Source organism: Hyperoodon ampullatus (genome assembly GCF_949752795.1).
Source record: "Hyperoodon ampullatus genome assembly, chromosome: 5".
In the NCBI taxonomy this organism is placed as follows: Eukaryota; Metazoa; Chordata; class Mammalia; order Artiodactyla; family Ziphiidae; genus Hyperoodon; species Hyperoodon ampullatus.
Genome location: NC_136918.1, coordinates 98406200 through 98419571, shown reverse-complemented (window position 1 = coordinate 98419571; position 13372 = coordinate 98406200). Strand labels below are relative to the sequence as shown.

General features: G+C 39.5%; 1 protein-coding gene across 5 annotated transcripts in view; it reads left to right on the top strand.

Annotated features, from left to right (window-relative positions):
• Positions 1-4879: 4879 nt before the first annotated feature.
• The window catches only part of TFG (trafficking from ER to golgi regulator), a gene marked incomplete at both ends in the record, with an annotated part of 32153 nt that continues 23660 nt past the window's right edge, over positions 4880-13372 (top strand). For 4 of the 5 annotated variants that reach the window (XM_079704297.1, XM_079704296.1, XM_079704299.1 and 1 more), the window contains 2 exons: positions 4892-5075; positions 8585-8668. In XM_079704297.1, coding sequence (XP_079560423.1) covers positions 4892-5075; positions 8585-8668 — 268 coding nt within the window. Of the gene's footprint in view, positions 5076-8584; positions 8669-13372 lie in introns of all 5 variants that reach the window. The other variant, XM_079704300.1, reaches the window with a different exon arrangement.

The following is a 13372-nucleotide window of genomic DNA, read 5'->3' as shown; positions in this document are numbered from 1 at the left end:
GCTGCGCATGCCTGCTGGGTTGATTTGCTCGTTGTAAGGCGGAGCGAAAGGACAGATTTTCTTCGTGTTCCCGCCCCTTTTCTTTCCCCACCTGCCACGTACTGGGCCCGAGCTCTCGCTAGGCTTGGTGGGTCCGTGCGATTGGCCGGGGCCCGCGCGAGCCTGCCAGCGAGGTGCAGCGGCCCCGGAGGGCAACCGAGTGGGCCGTGACAGCAGCCTTCCCCCAACGCCCCAGAGCCCGGCGGTGGCGGCCTCTCACCGGTCGGATCAGCAGAGACCCGCGGAGGGGCGGCAGCGGCGGCCTCGGGAAACCGGTATGGCCGCTGGAGACGGGGGCGCGGCCGATCTCTCGGGCACGGCGGGCCGGGAGACGTGGAAAACGCTGGGAGGGCCTCGTTCGAACCGGCGGGCGCGGGACGGGTCGGGCCGGAGGGGTCGTGGGAAGGGCTGGAGGTCGGGAGGACGGAGGCCGGGCTGGGCCTCGCGTGGGGGAGGGGAGGCCACGTTCGGGGAGGGGCGGGGAGGGGGGCCCCGCTGGCCACAGTGGCAGCGAAGCGGGCCCTCTGGGGGGCTCTAAGGGGTGTTAGGGTCAGCAAGGGCACTTGCGCGGATTCCGCCTGGCTTCTAGGGGTTGGACTGTCCGAGGGAGAGAAGAGGGACTTTGGGAGGCCTGGGGTGGTCCAGTGCCTAACCCTCAGAGGGGCTTGGCAGGGTGAGAAGGGTGGAGAATGGCGCCTATGGGAATAAGTTAATTGGGGTCACTTAGGAGAAACCTTGTTCCTTGGCTATGTCAGTCCTTAATCAAGCGCCGTCTGGAGGTCCAACCCAGTTTGATAGTGGTGATGACAACTAACTTTTAAGAGTTTACTTTGCTAGGCACTGTGCTAAGTATTTTAGATGCATGGTCTCATTTAATCATCACAAGGATTCTTCCAAATTTAGATATTCCCATTTTGCATATGATGAGAGTGAGGCTTGGGGAAGTATTTGCCTAAGGTCAATCAGCTAGTAGGGGATATCTTTACCATCTTGCTACGCTGCCTCTGGTCAGGCAGGATTTGAGCCTCCTTGCATTCTTTGGAATACTCAAGGGTTTGGTTTTGCTTAGGATTTCTTAAAGGAAGTTGCTACCCTCTGGAGGTGCCTAAGCAGGCCCCTCTGAATTTGAGCAGGGCCCTAACTACAGGGCTAGTGGAGCTGGAGGTTTGGTCACTGAACCTACATCCTGGTTTAAGAGGCAGGCTTTTTATGTGTTTCCCTGGGCCTGTCACTTTATTCTCCAGTTCTGAGAACAGTGTTCTTTTTGGAAGATTTCATAAGTTAGTGGCTGTGTCATTTCTGGACTTCAGAGGGAGTGGGGCAAGGACAAGAAGAAAGAAGGAGAAATGGGGAGAAGAAAAAGCTGTAAGGATTTCACCAGCAGCCCTAGGAACTAGTAATTCACAGCAGTCTCTACTTTGTGATTGAAGTTAGAGAAAAAGAGGACCTGGATTCTACAGTTACGTAAACAAATGTGGGGATGGGATTTTCCCTTCCAGGGTACTCTTATTTTTGTGATAACTTGTGTGCATGCCTTATGGAGATGACTGCACAAACTGGGGACAACCTTAGGAAAGAAGGCCTGCTTCCTGGCCACAGGTAGGTTACAGTCCAGTCCAACCAGTAAGTGAATTTGCAGGCAAACATGGCAGTTGCAAAGTAAGAGACTCATATTTTCAGATCCATTGTAACTGAGCAACAATTCCTTCACGATCAAAAGGATTATATCAATTATATTTAATGTTGGAAATTTCTCTTGATTAGGAATATGTCTGTTGAAGGGAGTCACTTCTAGCTACGTAAAAAAGGTAAAGTGTGAAGGTTTGACTTAGTAACTGATCTGATCGTACAGCTTTCTTCTCTCAGTCCCTCTATCAGAACTTTATTATTTGTCATTCATCTTTTGTTTAGGGAACGAAAACAAGTTTTTAAATACTATATGTCAGGCACTATTTTAGATGCTGCTGAGAATAGGTAGAACCATTCTGCTGAAGCTAAGCCCTGGTCCTTAACTACATTATTAACGGTTTACACATCCTGTAGGTAAAAGAAGGTTACATAGATTGGTTTGCTGAAGTTCTTTATTAATCTCAGGCTGCAAGGCAAACAGGTGGAATCTTTACCATCTTGTTGAAGTAATGATACTTCAGAGCTTGGCATATAGTAGGTATTTAAGTATTTCCCAAATGAAGAGGGCTGGTTTGGCTAACAGGTGAAGGGGTTTTATGGAGGTTTCAATTAATCAGAGTCTTCATGAGAAGTCTTTTGTCAGAATTGGCAGATAAAAAGCTAACTGTATTGTTATTTTATGTCAGGACAAGCATAGCATCCAGATTGTAGAACACAGTCCACTCTGTTCTGAACTGACCTTAGAGTGTTAGATTCAATATTTATTGCCCCATTTTAAGATGGGGCATTAAAGATTCACTCATAAAATTAATTTGTTCAGAGGATGTCAAGGGGGTCTAGAGACATTCATTTAAGGAGTAGTTAATTGGAAGGACATGGGGCATTTATATGAAGAATATTAGGGCATTTATGTGTACTATTCATGAAATGAATTAGGATTCATGAAAACTTTCTTAAGTATTTGAAGCATTGGTGTGTTGGGGGCCAGGTGGAGTGCTTTCACACACACACACACAAAGGAGTAAATGTAGAGAATTATGAGCACTAAATATGATGTTAATGAAATAACACATTTAAAAAGAGAAAACAGAAAGCTGCTAGTAGAAAAGCATGGTGTTGAAACCAGAATATGTCCAGTAGGAGATTATAAGGTACTTTAAATAGTCTGAGAGATCATTTGCTTGGGGCAGGAGGAGGAAGGAGTTGATGCTAGGGAAATGCTTTGTGGTTACAGATAATGTGTTCAAGAACATCTTGGTCTTGGAAAGAAGAGATCGGCCTTGAGAAGAAGAGATATTAACACATTAGTTAAGCATAAGTGTATTTTCTGTTGTTATACGGTAATGGTATAAATTACTAGAGACCTCAGACATTATTTTGAATTTAGGATTACAGAGTCATTACAGGGGAAGCACACTGAATAACCTGAAATAAGATTAAAGTAAAACCCAAGAAGGGAAAATTCAATAGCAAGTTAGTATTTAGTTCTCTGACACTGTCTTATTCTTCAAGTGTGCTGTCTAATCACACACACTCAGGTTTGCGGAAGGGGTGTGTTATGGAAGATGTAGAAACAATAGTGGACAGTCTTGTTAGAAAGCTCAGGAGGGTATCACTGATTTGTTCTTTGTCCTCAAGTTTCCAAAATAGAAAAATTGGAGAAAATACTCGTGAGGTCTTTCTTATTTTAGTGAGAAAAATTTGAGACTATTTTAGTGTTCACACATGCTCTTCTTTTCAGGGCTAGCAGTTAGTATATACAGGCTAATAGAGTTTGGAAGCCAGTATTTATTTTTCCCTTCATTTAACGGCTATTAAATGATTAACCGTGTGCTAGGCACTGTTCTAGGCTCCAATAATACAGTGAACAAAACCATTTATTTCCCTACTTTCTAGTGGAAAAGACAGTAAAAAATTAATACATTTTAAATATTTGGTAGTGATAAGTGCTTTGCAGAAAAGTGAAGCAGGATAAGAAAGTGACAGTGAAGCCATTTTAAGTTAGATGGCCAGGGAAAACCTCCGAGAAATTAACATTTGATCAGGGATCTGAATCATATGAGGGGTGTGAAAAGGGCTCAAGATAAAGGAAGCAGCAAGTGCCAAGTCTTGAGAAGGAGAATGTGAAGTATGAGTGTAGCAGGGTAGCCAGGGAGAGAGGTGGGAAATGAGGTTAAATACTTGGCCAAGGACCAGAGGTCAGGTCATGACCTTGTAGTTCTGGCTTTTACCAAGAGTGAGATGGGAATCTATTGGAAGATTTTGAAGTAGTGATACTAGATTTTATTTAACAGGATAACTCTGATGTGTTGAGAATAGATTAAAAGCAGACAGAGGTAAAGGGCAGGCAGACCAGTTAGGAGTCTTTTGCAATAATCCAGGCAATAGATGATGGTGGCTTGGATTAAGTTGATAGAGGTGAAGGTACTAAAGTGACTGGATTCTAGAGATATTTTAAAGGTTGTGGCAACTAGATTTGTTGGCAGTTTGGTGTATGTAAGGTGTGAGGAAAAGAGAGAAACTAAGATTTTTTTTTTTTTATCTTGAACAACTTAGAAGGAGCATTGTTACTAACTGAGATGGAGAAGACTACAGGAGAAGCAGATTTTGAGGGGAAGATGAGGAGTTTGTTCTAGACATGTTAAGTAAGAAATCTAAATCAGATAAGCAGTTAAATATATGGGTAAAATAATAATAGATATAAAATAGTAAAACTTATTTTCTTAGGCTCATAATAAAGCCACCTCCAGACCATTTTTTAAAAATAAATTTATTTATTTATTTTAGGCTGCATTGGGTCTTTGCTGCACACGGGCTTCTCATTGCGGTGGCTTCTCTCGTTGCAGAGCACAGGCTCTGGGTGCGCGGGCTCAGTAGTTGCGGCACGCTGGCTCTAGAGCGCAGGCTCAGTAGTTGTGGTGCATGGGCTTAATTGCTCCGTGGCATGTGGGATCTTCCCAGGACCAGGACTTGTACCCGTGTCCCCTGCATTGGCAGGCGGATCCTTAACCACTGTGCCAACAGGGAAGTCCCTCCAGACCATTTTAACGTGAATATGGTAACGCTGGAACAGTGGATCTCCTTTGAAGACCAGAATTTCTTAGATTCTAATCGTAGCTTTGTTTTTCAACTTTTAAAATATGTTTTATAGCTGTTTAATCATCAAAACCATTTTGTCAGTCTTTCTCTAGAGTTGTATATATAGAACATCCTGGAGTCCACCATGAATGGGCAGTTGGATCTGAGTGGGAAGCTAATCATCAAAGCTCAACTTGGAGAGGATATTCGACGAATTCCCATTCATAATGAAGATATTACTTATGATGAATTAGTGCTAATGATGCAGAGAGTCTTCAGAGGAAAACTTCTGAGTAATGATGAAGTTACAATAAAATATAAAGATGAAGGTAAGAGTGTTTCTCAAGTTAGTTTTTAAAAGTCTAAATATTATATGTGTTCTTTTGTCCATTTTTCATTGAAATCAGAATAAAAATTGTTTCCTTCCATGGTAATTGAGTACCACTTTCTTTTATTTAATGGAATGTTCATGTAGTTATAATTCTTTTATAAGTTAAAAATAGCGAAGTGATTTATTATTAGAAGGGAGTTTTAAGTGATAGGATACTTTCACACATTTTTACAAGCCATTTTTTTTTTCTCTTATGCCTGTGCAAATTCTGGCTTCGTTTTGCTTTAAAACCAAACTTTTACTTGTGTTTTCCAAAGTGAAAGGGATGTTAGTAGGTATTGAATGAGAAAGGATTTCATGGTCACCTAAGTATGGGAAAGCTGGTTTAAAAAAAGACAAATGTATTTCTTTATTGCAGGAATTTTCAGAACATGTAATATACTGATGTACTATGTCAGTTTATACAGTGTTCTCAGGCTTATTGGACCACAAAACTTTTTATGGAGATGGGTTTTACATGACAAATGTTTCATCAAAGACATAGTAGAATTCTAGTAGTAGACTGTCTTTATTTCTTTCTCTTTAAACCTGTCTTCTTTGTTAACATCTCTACTGATAATTGTGCTTTAGGTAGTTACCAGTATCTTTCTTATCGCTGAACTTATTTCCAGTCTTATTTCACCTTGATCTCAATACTTGGCACCGCTATCCACACCATCCTTTTTTAAATACTCTTACCCCTTAATATCTCTGACACTGTGTTGTCTCAGTTTTCTTCTTATCACTAATAGCTTCTTCTCTGTTTCTCTCTGTGTGTTGGCTTGAAGTAATGCCAGCTGTTACAGCAGAAATCTTAAAATCTCAATGGTTTAACACTCAAGAAATCATTCAGGGACCCAGGTTGACAGGGATCCAACTCTGATATATTCAACACATGGCTTACAAGCTCACCTTGAGCACTGACATCCAGCAAGCAGCTGCATGAAGACAGAGTATAGAGGATCACATGGGAGATTGTACCCTCTAGGCCTAGTTTCTGCTTACATCACATTGGTCAGACCCCAGTCACATGACTGTGTCGATGTCAGTAGGTTGGGAAATGTCCCTGGTTGGACAGGCACTTTTTTTTTTTTTTTTTTTGCGGTACGCGGGCCTCTCACTGCCGTGGCCTCTCCCGTTGCAGAGCACAGGCTCTGGACGCGCAGGCTCAGCGGCCATGGCTCACGGGCCCAGCCGCTCCGCGGCACGTGGGATCCTCCCGGACCGGGGCACGAACCCGCGTCCCCTGCATCGGCAGGTGGACTCCCAACCACTGCGCCACCAGGGAAGCCCTGGACAGGCACTTTGCAACAACTTACCCTGAGGAAGGGGAGTATAAATCATTGATGATCAGCTAAGCTGATTATTTCACTACAGGTGTAATTCTCCTTTCTTTTTTTGCAATGTATCATCTAATGGTACCCAGAACTAATTTTTGAGGGTCACCCATGTTAAGGAACGAAAAAGGAGAGCAGTTTTCTTCCTGTTCTCTTCCCTAGTAATCTCATCTACTTACAATACATAGACTTTCAACTGTTTGACTTCCAAATGTGTGCCTAAATTTGATCAGTTTGTTCTTTTTTTTTTTTTTTTTTGACTGTACAACTCATTTTTAATGGTTTTACCTCAGATGATTTGCTCTTACCTCAAACCTGGCATATCTTAAACTGAGTTTACTGTTTTACTGGCTCTCTCTTAACTCTCTTATTTTTGTTTAGGGAAGGGTCAGCAAACTTTTTCTTTAAAGGATCAGCTAATAAATATCTTAGCATTGTGGGTCACATAAGGCCTCTGTCTCATCTTCTTTTTTCTAGAACCTCTAAAAATATAGAAACTATTCTTAGTTTGAGGTCCTGTAAAGAAGAATTTGTCCATTGGTTGCAGTTTGTAACCCCCTAGCTTTGGGTCCTCATTGTGGAAACTTCCACATCTAGTTAGCACATTGAATTTGTTTTTCATCGTGTTTTTGAGTGCTTTGAATTGTACAGATTTGTGTTCTGTAGACTGTTGGGCACGAGGATAGAGGACTGACTTAGGTAAAGAGTTCCTGCCGTCAGAGATATTGTTTCTGTTGTGGAAATCAGAAAAGAAAAAGGCAGTTATAGGAAGTTTCCTTCTTTTACATATATACTTTATTTTCTTAAAAATATGTTTATGAGTAGAATCCCTGAAGTTGAGCATTAGATGTTTTTGTTGTAAAAAATGGATGTGGCTGTAAAGAGCAAAAAACAATGATAAAATCCTCAGTTATGGCTTTTATTGCCATCTTTGTCCAAAATAAGTCTGCCTAATCAGTGTTAAAATTGGTGTAGCAGAGCATCGCTGGAGCAGCCTCTCAGCCTCCCCAGGCACCCTCCTTCCCCCCAGCTGTGTCGAAGATACCTTGCAGAGGCCCCTGATCAGTTCCTTGCTGTGACTGCCTTTCTGTTCTCTCTCTCTAGCAATTTTTTTCCTAGCCCTTTGAAAGCTTTTGAACAGGCAGTTGATATGCTAATTATAGTATTCTTTATCCTTGGGATCTAGGGTATTTCAGAATCTTGTGTATATGAATACTTTTCCTGTGGAGAATTGATAGTTTCCATCTCAGCATCAAGATGGTCAGGGACCTGAAAGACTCCACTGTCTATCCATTTATTAGGACAATTCTGCCAAAAAATTTTTTCTTACAACCTTTTTAGTTACTGTTGTATGTGGCTTCCCCTCCATTTGTGTCAGTGGCGTTTTACTGTACTTAGAATTAAAATTTGAACCTTGAGAATCATTATTACTTTAATTTCTTTTTTTAAAATAAACTTATTTATTTATGGCTGTGTTGGGTCTTTGTCGCTGTGCGTGGGCTTTCTCTAGTTGGGGCGAGCGCGGGCTACTCTTCCTTGCTGTGTGCAGGCTTCTCATTGTGGTGGCTTCTCTTGTTGTGGAGCACAGGCTCTAGGTGCATGGGCTTCAGTAGTTGTGGCACGTGGGCTCAGTAGTTGTGGCGTGCAGGCTCAGTAGTTGTGACGCACAGGCTTAGTTGCTCCGCAGCATGTGGGATATTCCCAGACCAGGGCTCAAACCCATGTCCCCTGCATTGGCAGGCGGATTCTTAACCACTGCGCCACCAGGTAAGTCCTTACTACTTTAATTTCTGATAAATACATTTAAATTTTTTAGAATGGAAAAGATTTCAGTCTAAACTGTAATCTCCTCTTGGTGACTAGTAAAAGATTACTTAATGTATTAATCTTAGCTATGTGTTTGTTGGCTCTTCTTCTGAGAATATGATAAATATCTTGCCATAAAAGTAATAAGTGAAATTGATTTAGTATCATTTGAACAAATACATCTTTCCTAGATCCTTTATATTTGTTTAAGATTTTTATGGGAGATGCTAATTATGCTCTGTGACCTACATTTTGCATTTTAATTGAACATATATCCTGGTTTACTACTGATTCAAATCTGAAACCTTTTTTTTGTTTGTTTCAGATGGAGATCTTATAACAATTTTTGATAGTTCTGACCTTTCCTTTGCAATTCAGTGTAGTAGGATACTGAAACTGACGTTATTTGGTAAGTGGTAAACTTTCTAATAAATTTACTATTTTATTCATTGTATTTTTATGAAAAACTGTTTAGCTTTTTTTGTTTTAAAGACTCAGGGGCTTCCCTGGTGGCGCAGTGGTTGAGAGTCCGCCTGCCGATGCAGGGGAAATGGGTTCGTGCCCCGGTCTGGGAAGATCCCACATGCCGCGGAGCGGCTGGGCCCGTGAGCCATGGCCGCTGGGCCTGTGTGTCCGGAGCCTGTGCTCCGCAACGGGAGAGGCCACAACAGTGAGAGGCCCACATACCGCAAAAAAAAAAAAAAAAAGACTCAGAATTAAGTGGTAACTTTTCAGCTATATCAGAATTTTTAAATTATTAAGGCTTAACTATATTCTTTTTCTTTGAAGATTAGTAGAAAGTAGACATATTTTAAATAACCTGTCTGCTCAGTTACCCTAAATAGTAATGTGTGCCACTTGTATAGGTGTTTCCAGGATTGAAAATAATTGCAGTGTTAAAACTACCTTTATTAAGTTTAGTTCTTTAAGAATATATAATTATCTTTTCTAATGTAGTATGTTTTTACTTATTCTCAGGGTTTATCGTATAGGCCTGATACATTTTAGAAATTATTTTTCAAGGAGTACTTAAAGATTAGAGATAGTTCTGATAAAAAACAAATATAAGACTAATTTTAATCTATTAGATTTTGTTTTCTTATAGATCATGACAGATTTGCAAGGCAGAACGCTTAAGGGACAAGATAGAAGTGATTGCAGGGTTAAAGTGGTAGTATGATTATGTGAAAAATAAAATGTGGACTTTTTTTCTGGATGTTTTGGTTACCATTTTTAAAAAATTTTGTGACTCAAGTGGGGCAAAGGAAATACCCTTTTAAAACTCAGGCAAACTGGGTGTTTGTCAGAGGAAACAAATTGTAATAAGCTTTCCAGAAAAAAAAAAATTATGTGGCACTGACCATTACAGTTCCATGAAATATGATCATGGCCAGTTGATTTAATTTGTATTTATTTTCTCCATCTAGGAAGGGTGAACATGAATCATTTTAAAATGCTAATAACAAAAACTGTTAAAAATATTTTTAAGTAAAAGGTATCTTTTTATAATATTGAATCTAAAATACTTAACCACTATTGGCCACCTATCAAGCAGATTAGGTAAACTGAAAATCTTCATCCCAGAAACACTGAGGATGTGCTAAATAAACTATTTCAAATATATTTTTTGAATTACACCCTGAGCTTGCTCAAGAACTTGAAGAAAATGTCAGAGACCCAAATAGAGTTAAAAACCAGCACCTGAAGGACCAAAAGCTGAGACTTGGGATGCTTTTGGTGGTGATAGTGAAGGTTTTAGTGTGCATAATCTAAGGATTTGTCATTTGGTATCTACGTGGTATAGGCCTTGGGTCCTAGACCCTCAGTAGCTATACTCTCAAAAAGAATATTGTAGAAGAAAAATATCTCTTCGTTGGTAGAGTCAAGGAATTGACAGGGGAAATTCTCATATACCCTGGGATGCCAGGGGTTTGCAAAGGCTCCCTTGTGGATTCATAACCAGTGGTCCTTTGGGAACTCCCAAGCCCAGATACTACCATGAAAAATCGCAAGAAACAAAGGCAGAAATCTCCCTGGAGGGTGTATGTTCTCAGTTCCAATCACATAGGCTTCTCACAGATAAAATCCTGTTGATGAACTTAGAGGTCAAAACTGTAAGACACATGAAACATCCATGTAAGCAAGAAACAATGGATACAACTAATAGTAGGATTAGATATCCAAGAACTTCAGTTAGTAGAAGTGATAATAAAATATATATTAAAAGTTATTGGACATAAAAGAAGAAATAAGAGTATAAGAACTAGGCACTATGAAAAAAGGAACCGATTAAAAACTTAAGGTAGATAAACAACAAGGACCTACAGTATAGCACAGGGGACTGTATTACAAGATTCAACCATCTTGTAATAACCTATAATGGAAAATAATCTGAAAAAATATATATATATAAAACTGAATCACTGTGCTGTACACCTGAAACTAACACAACATTGTAAATCAGCTATACATCAATACCCCCCCAATAAAAAAGAACTTAAGGTAACTTGTGGAAATGAAAAGTATTAGTCAATGAAAATTGAAATTAAATACTAAGTGGTGAGTTAGAACAGCGAATTAGTCACAGCCAAAGAGGGAATTAGTAAAGTGGAAGGTGGTCTAAAGAAGTGACAGAATAGAGCACAAAAACACAGAGATGGAGAATAATGAGAGGGAATTTGAGAAAGTCCAGCTTATTTACATTAAGACTTTAAAGAAGGAGAGAATAGGGGAGTGGAAATATATGAGGAAGTAATGACTAAAGAATTTTTCAGAATTATATAAAAGATATAAACCCTCAGTTTCAGGAGGCACAGTGAGACCTGAGCAGGGTAAGTAAAAATAAATCTCCATTGGATGTATTGTCATGAAGCTGGAGAATATATAAGACAAAGAGATAATCTTAAAAGTAGCCTGAGTGAATCAGCCTGTAGACTGATCGCCTACAAAGGAATTAGACTGTTAGTAGACTTCTTCACAGTTAACAATAACAGAAACTGGAAGACAGTAGAATAACATCTTCCACTGTTCAGAAAAAGATGGGTAGAAAAGTAGCATTCTGTAGTCTGCTAAACTTAAGGAATAAGGGGAAATAACATTTTCAAACAAAGACTGAGAATTTAACAAGCGTCACGGATGCTTGTTAAAAGAATTTTTAAAAATGGTTTGTCAGCAAGAAGGAGATTGAGTCCAAAGAATGGTAAAAGATGCAAGAAATTGTGAGCAAATAAACTGGTTAATGTGTGAATTTAAATGAGCACTGATTATTAAATAATAGTTTTAGGAATATAGAAACAAGATGGGATAAAAATACTGAGCAATAATTATATGTAAGACAGGAGAGGATGATAGGAATTAAAATACTTTAAAGGCTTGGATTCTTTGGGAGGAGGATAGTAATTAACTTAGGTTTTTAAAATTGAAGTATGCTTTTCTAAAATGTAAGAGGGATTATTGAAAGACTAGAAATAGCCAGTAGAGGGAAAAGAAGGAAACAAAGGGTACTTACTTGGTTAACTAGATGGTGAGGAAGGAGGAAAAGAAGCACAGAGAAAGCTTGAAAAATAGAAAGCACAAAATACTAACCACAGTACACATAAACAGACTAAACATACAAGTTAAAAGACAGATGCTTTTATTGGTTAAACAATTTTGTTACAAGCTGATTATAAGAGACAGACCAAAAGATTATTATGCAGAGTTGGAAAGTAAAGGGCTAGAAAAGTTTGTATACTAGACAAACTAAAGGCTAGTTTGTAGTATAACAGAGTAAACTCTTAAGTGAAAACTTTATTAGTAATAGTCACTTCATCATGATAAAAAATAATCCTCTGGGAAGATATAATAATTCTGAACACTTACACATCATAGCCTTAGATTTTTCCTCAAGGAAAAATTGACAGAAGAAGGAAAAATTCATAAGAGAGCTTTCAATACGCTTCTCTCTGAAACTGATAGGTTAAGCAGCCTCAAAATTTGAACAGAACAAATACAGGCTTGATCTTATACATCTAGCAATCAGGACAGGATTCAGTTTTTCTTTAGTGCATATGGATATTTATAAAAGCTGACCATGTACTAGGTTTTCTAATGAGTCTCAATAAATACCAGGGAAGGAATATCCTAGAGATCATATTCTCTGGTCTCATTAGGAACTATTTGACAAAAAAGAACCCAAACTCCCATACTTTTGAAGATAAAAATATGCTTTTAAGTAACATATCAAAGAAGAAATCATAATACGAATTAGAAATAATTAGTGATGACTTTTTTTTTTTTTTTTTTTTGCGGTACACGGGCCTCTCACTGTTGTGGCCTCTCCTGTTGCGGAGCACAGGCTCTGGATGCGCAGGCTCAGCAGCCATGGCTCACGGGCCCAGCCGCTCCGCAGCATGCGGGATCTTCCCAAACCGGGGCACGAACCCGTGTCCCCTGCATCGGCGGGCAGACTCTCAACCACTGCGCCACCAGGGAAGCCCAGTGATGACTTTTATATGACATAGTTTTTAGAGCATGCTAAAGCTAAAAAGAAAAAGGACAAAATAAGTCCAGATAACTTGGAAGAAAATAATAAAGAGCAGAAATGAACTAGAAGTTGGGGAAGTGATAGGATCAGCAGTTTTGAAAATATACAGCTAGCAAACCTCTATTGAGATTACTTAAGAAAAAAGAAGGCACAAGTAAGCGGTTTTAGGAATGAAACGGGGCTTAATTTCAAATACATTACCATGAGGGAGAATGAACACCATGGAGAACAATAGGGTTTCAGTAAAAACGTGTTAGAAAGGAATTTTCGTAGGGCTTGGGCTTGTGTTAGATGATTTTGGATAAGGTTCAAGGAATGGGGCTTTGGTGGGGGTAGTGAATTGAGGCTAAAGCTGTGATTGGTAAAACTGCAACAGTCACGCATAATTAGCCAGGGGTGTTTGGTCATTTTTGTGGTTTGGTCAACGTTCTTGTTTTTGTCTAGTTCTCACATGATAATGGACTTGCTTTCTTTTTTGTCTTGAGCTATCACAGTCCCACAGTGATCTTTTTTGATAGTTCTGTGTTCTTTGTCTGTTTTTTAAATTTTGAAAATCTTATTGAGATGTATTTGATGTACTGTCAGTGT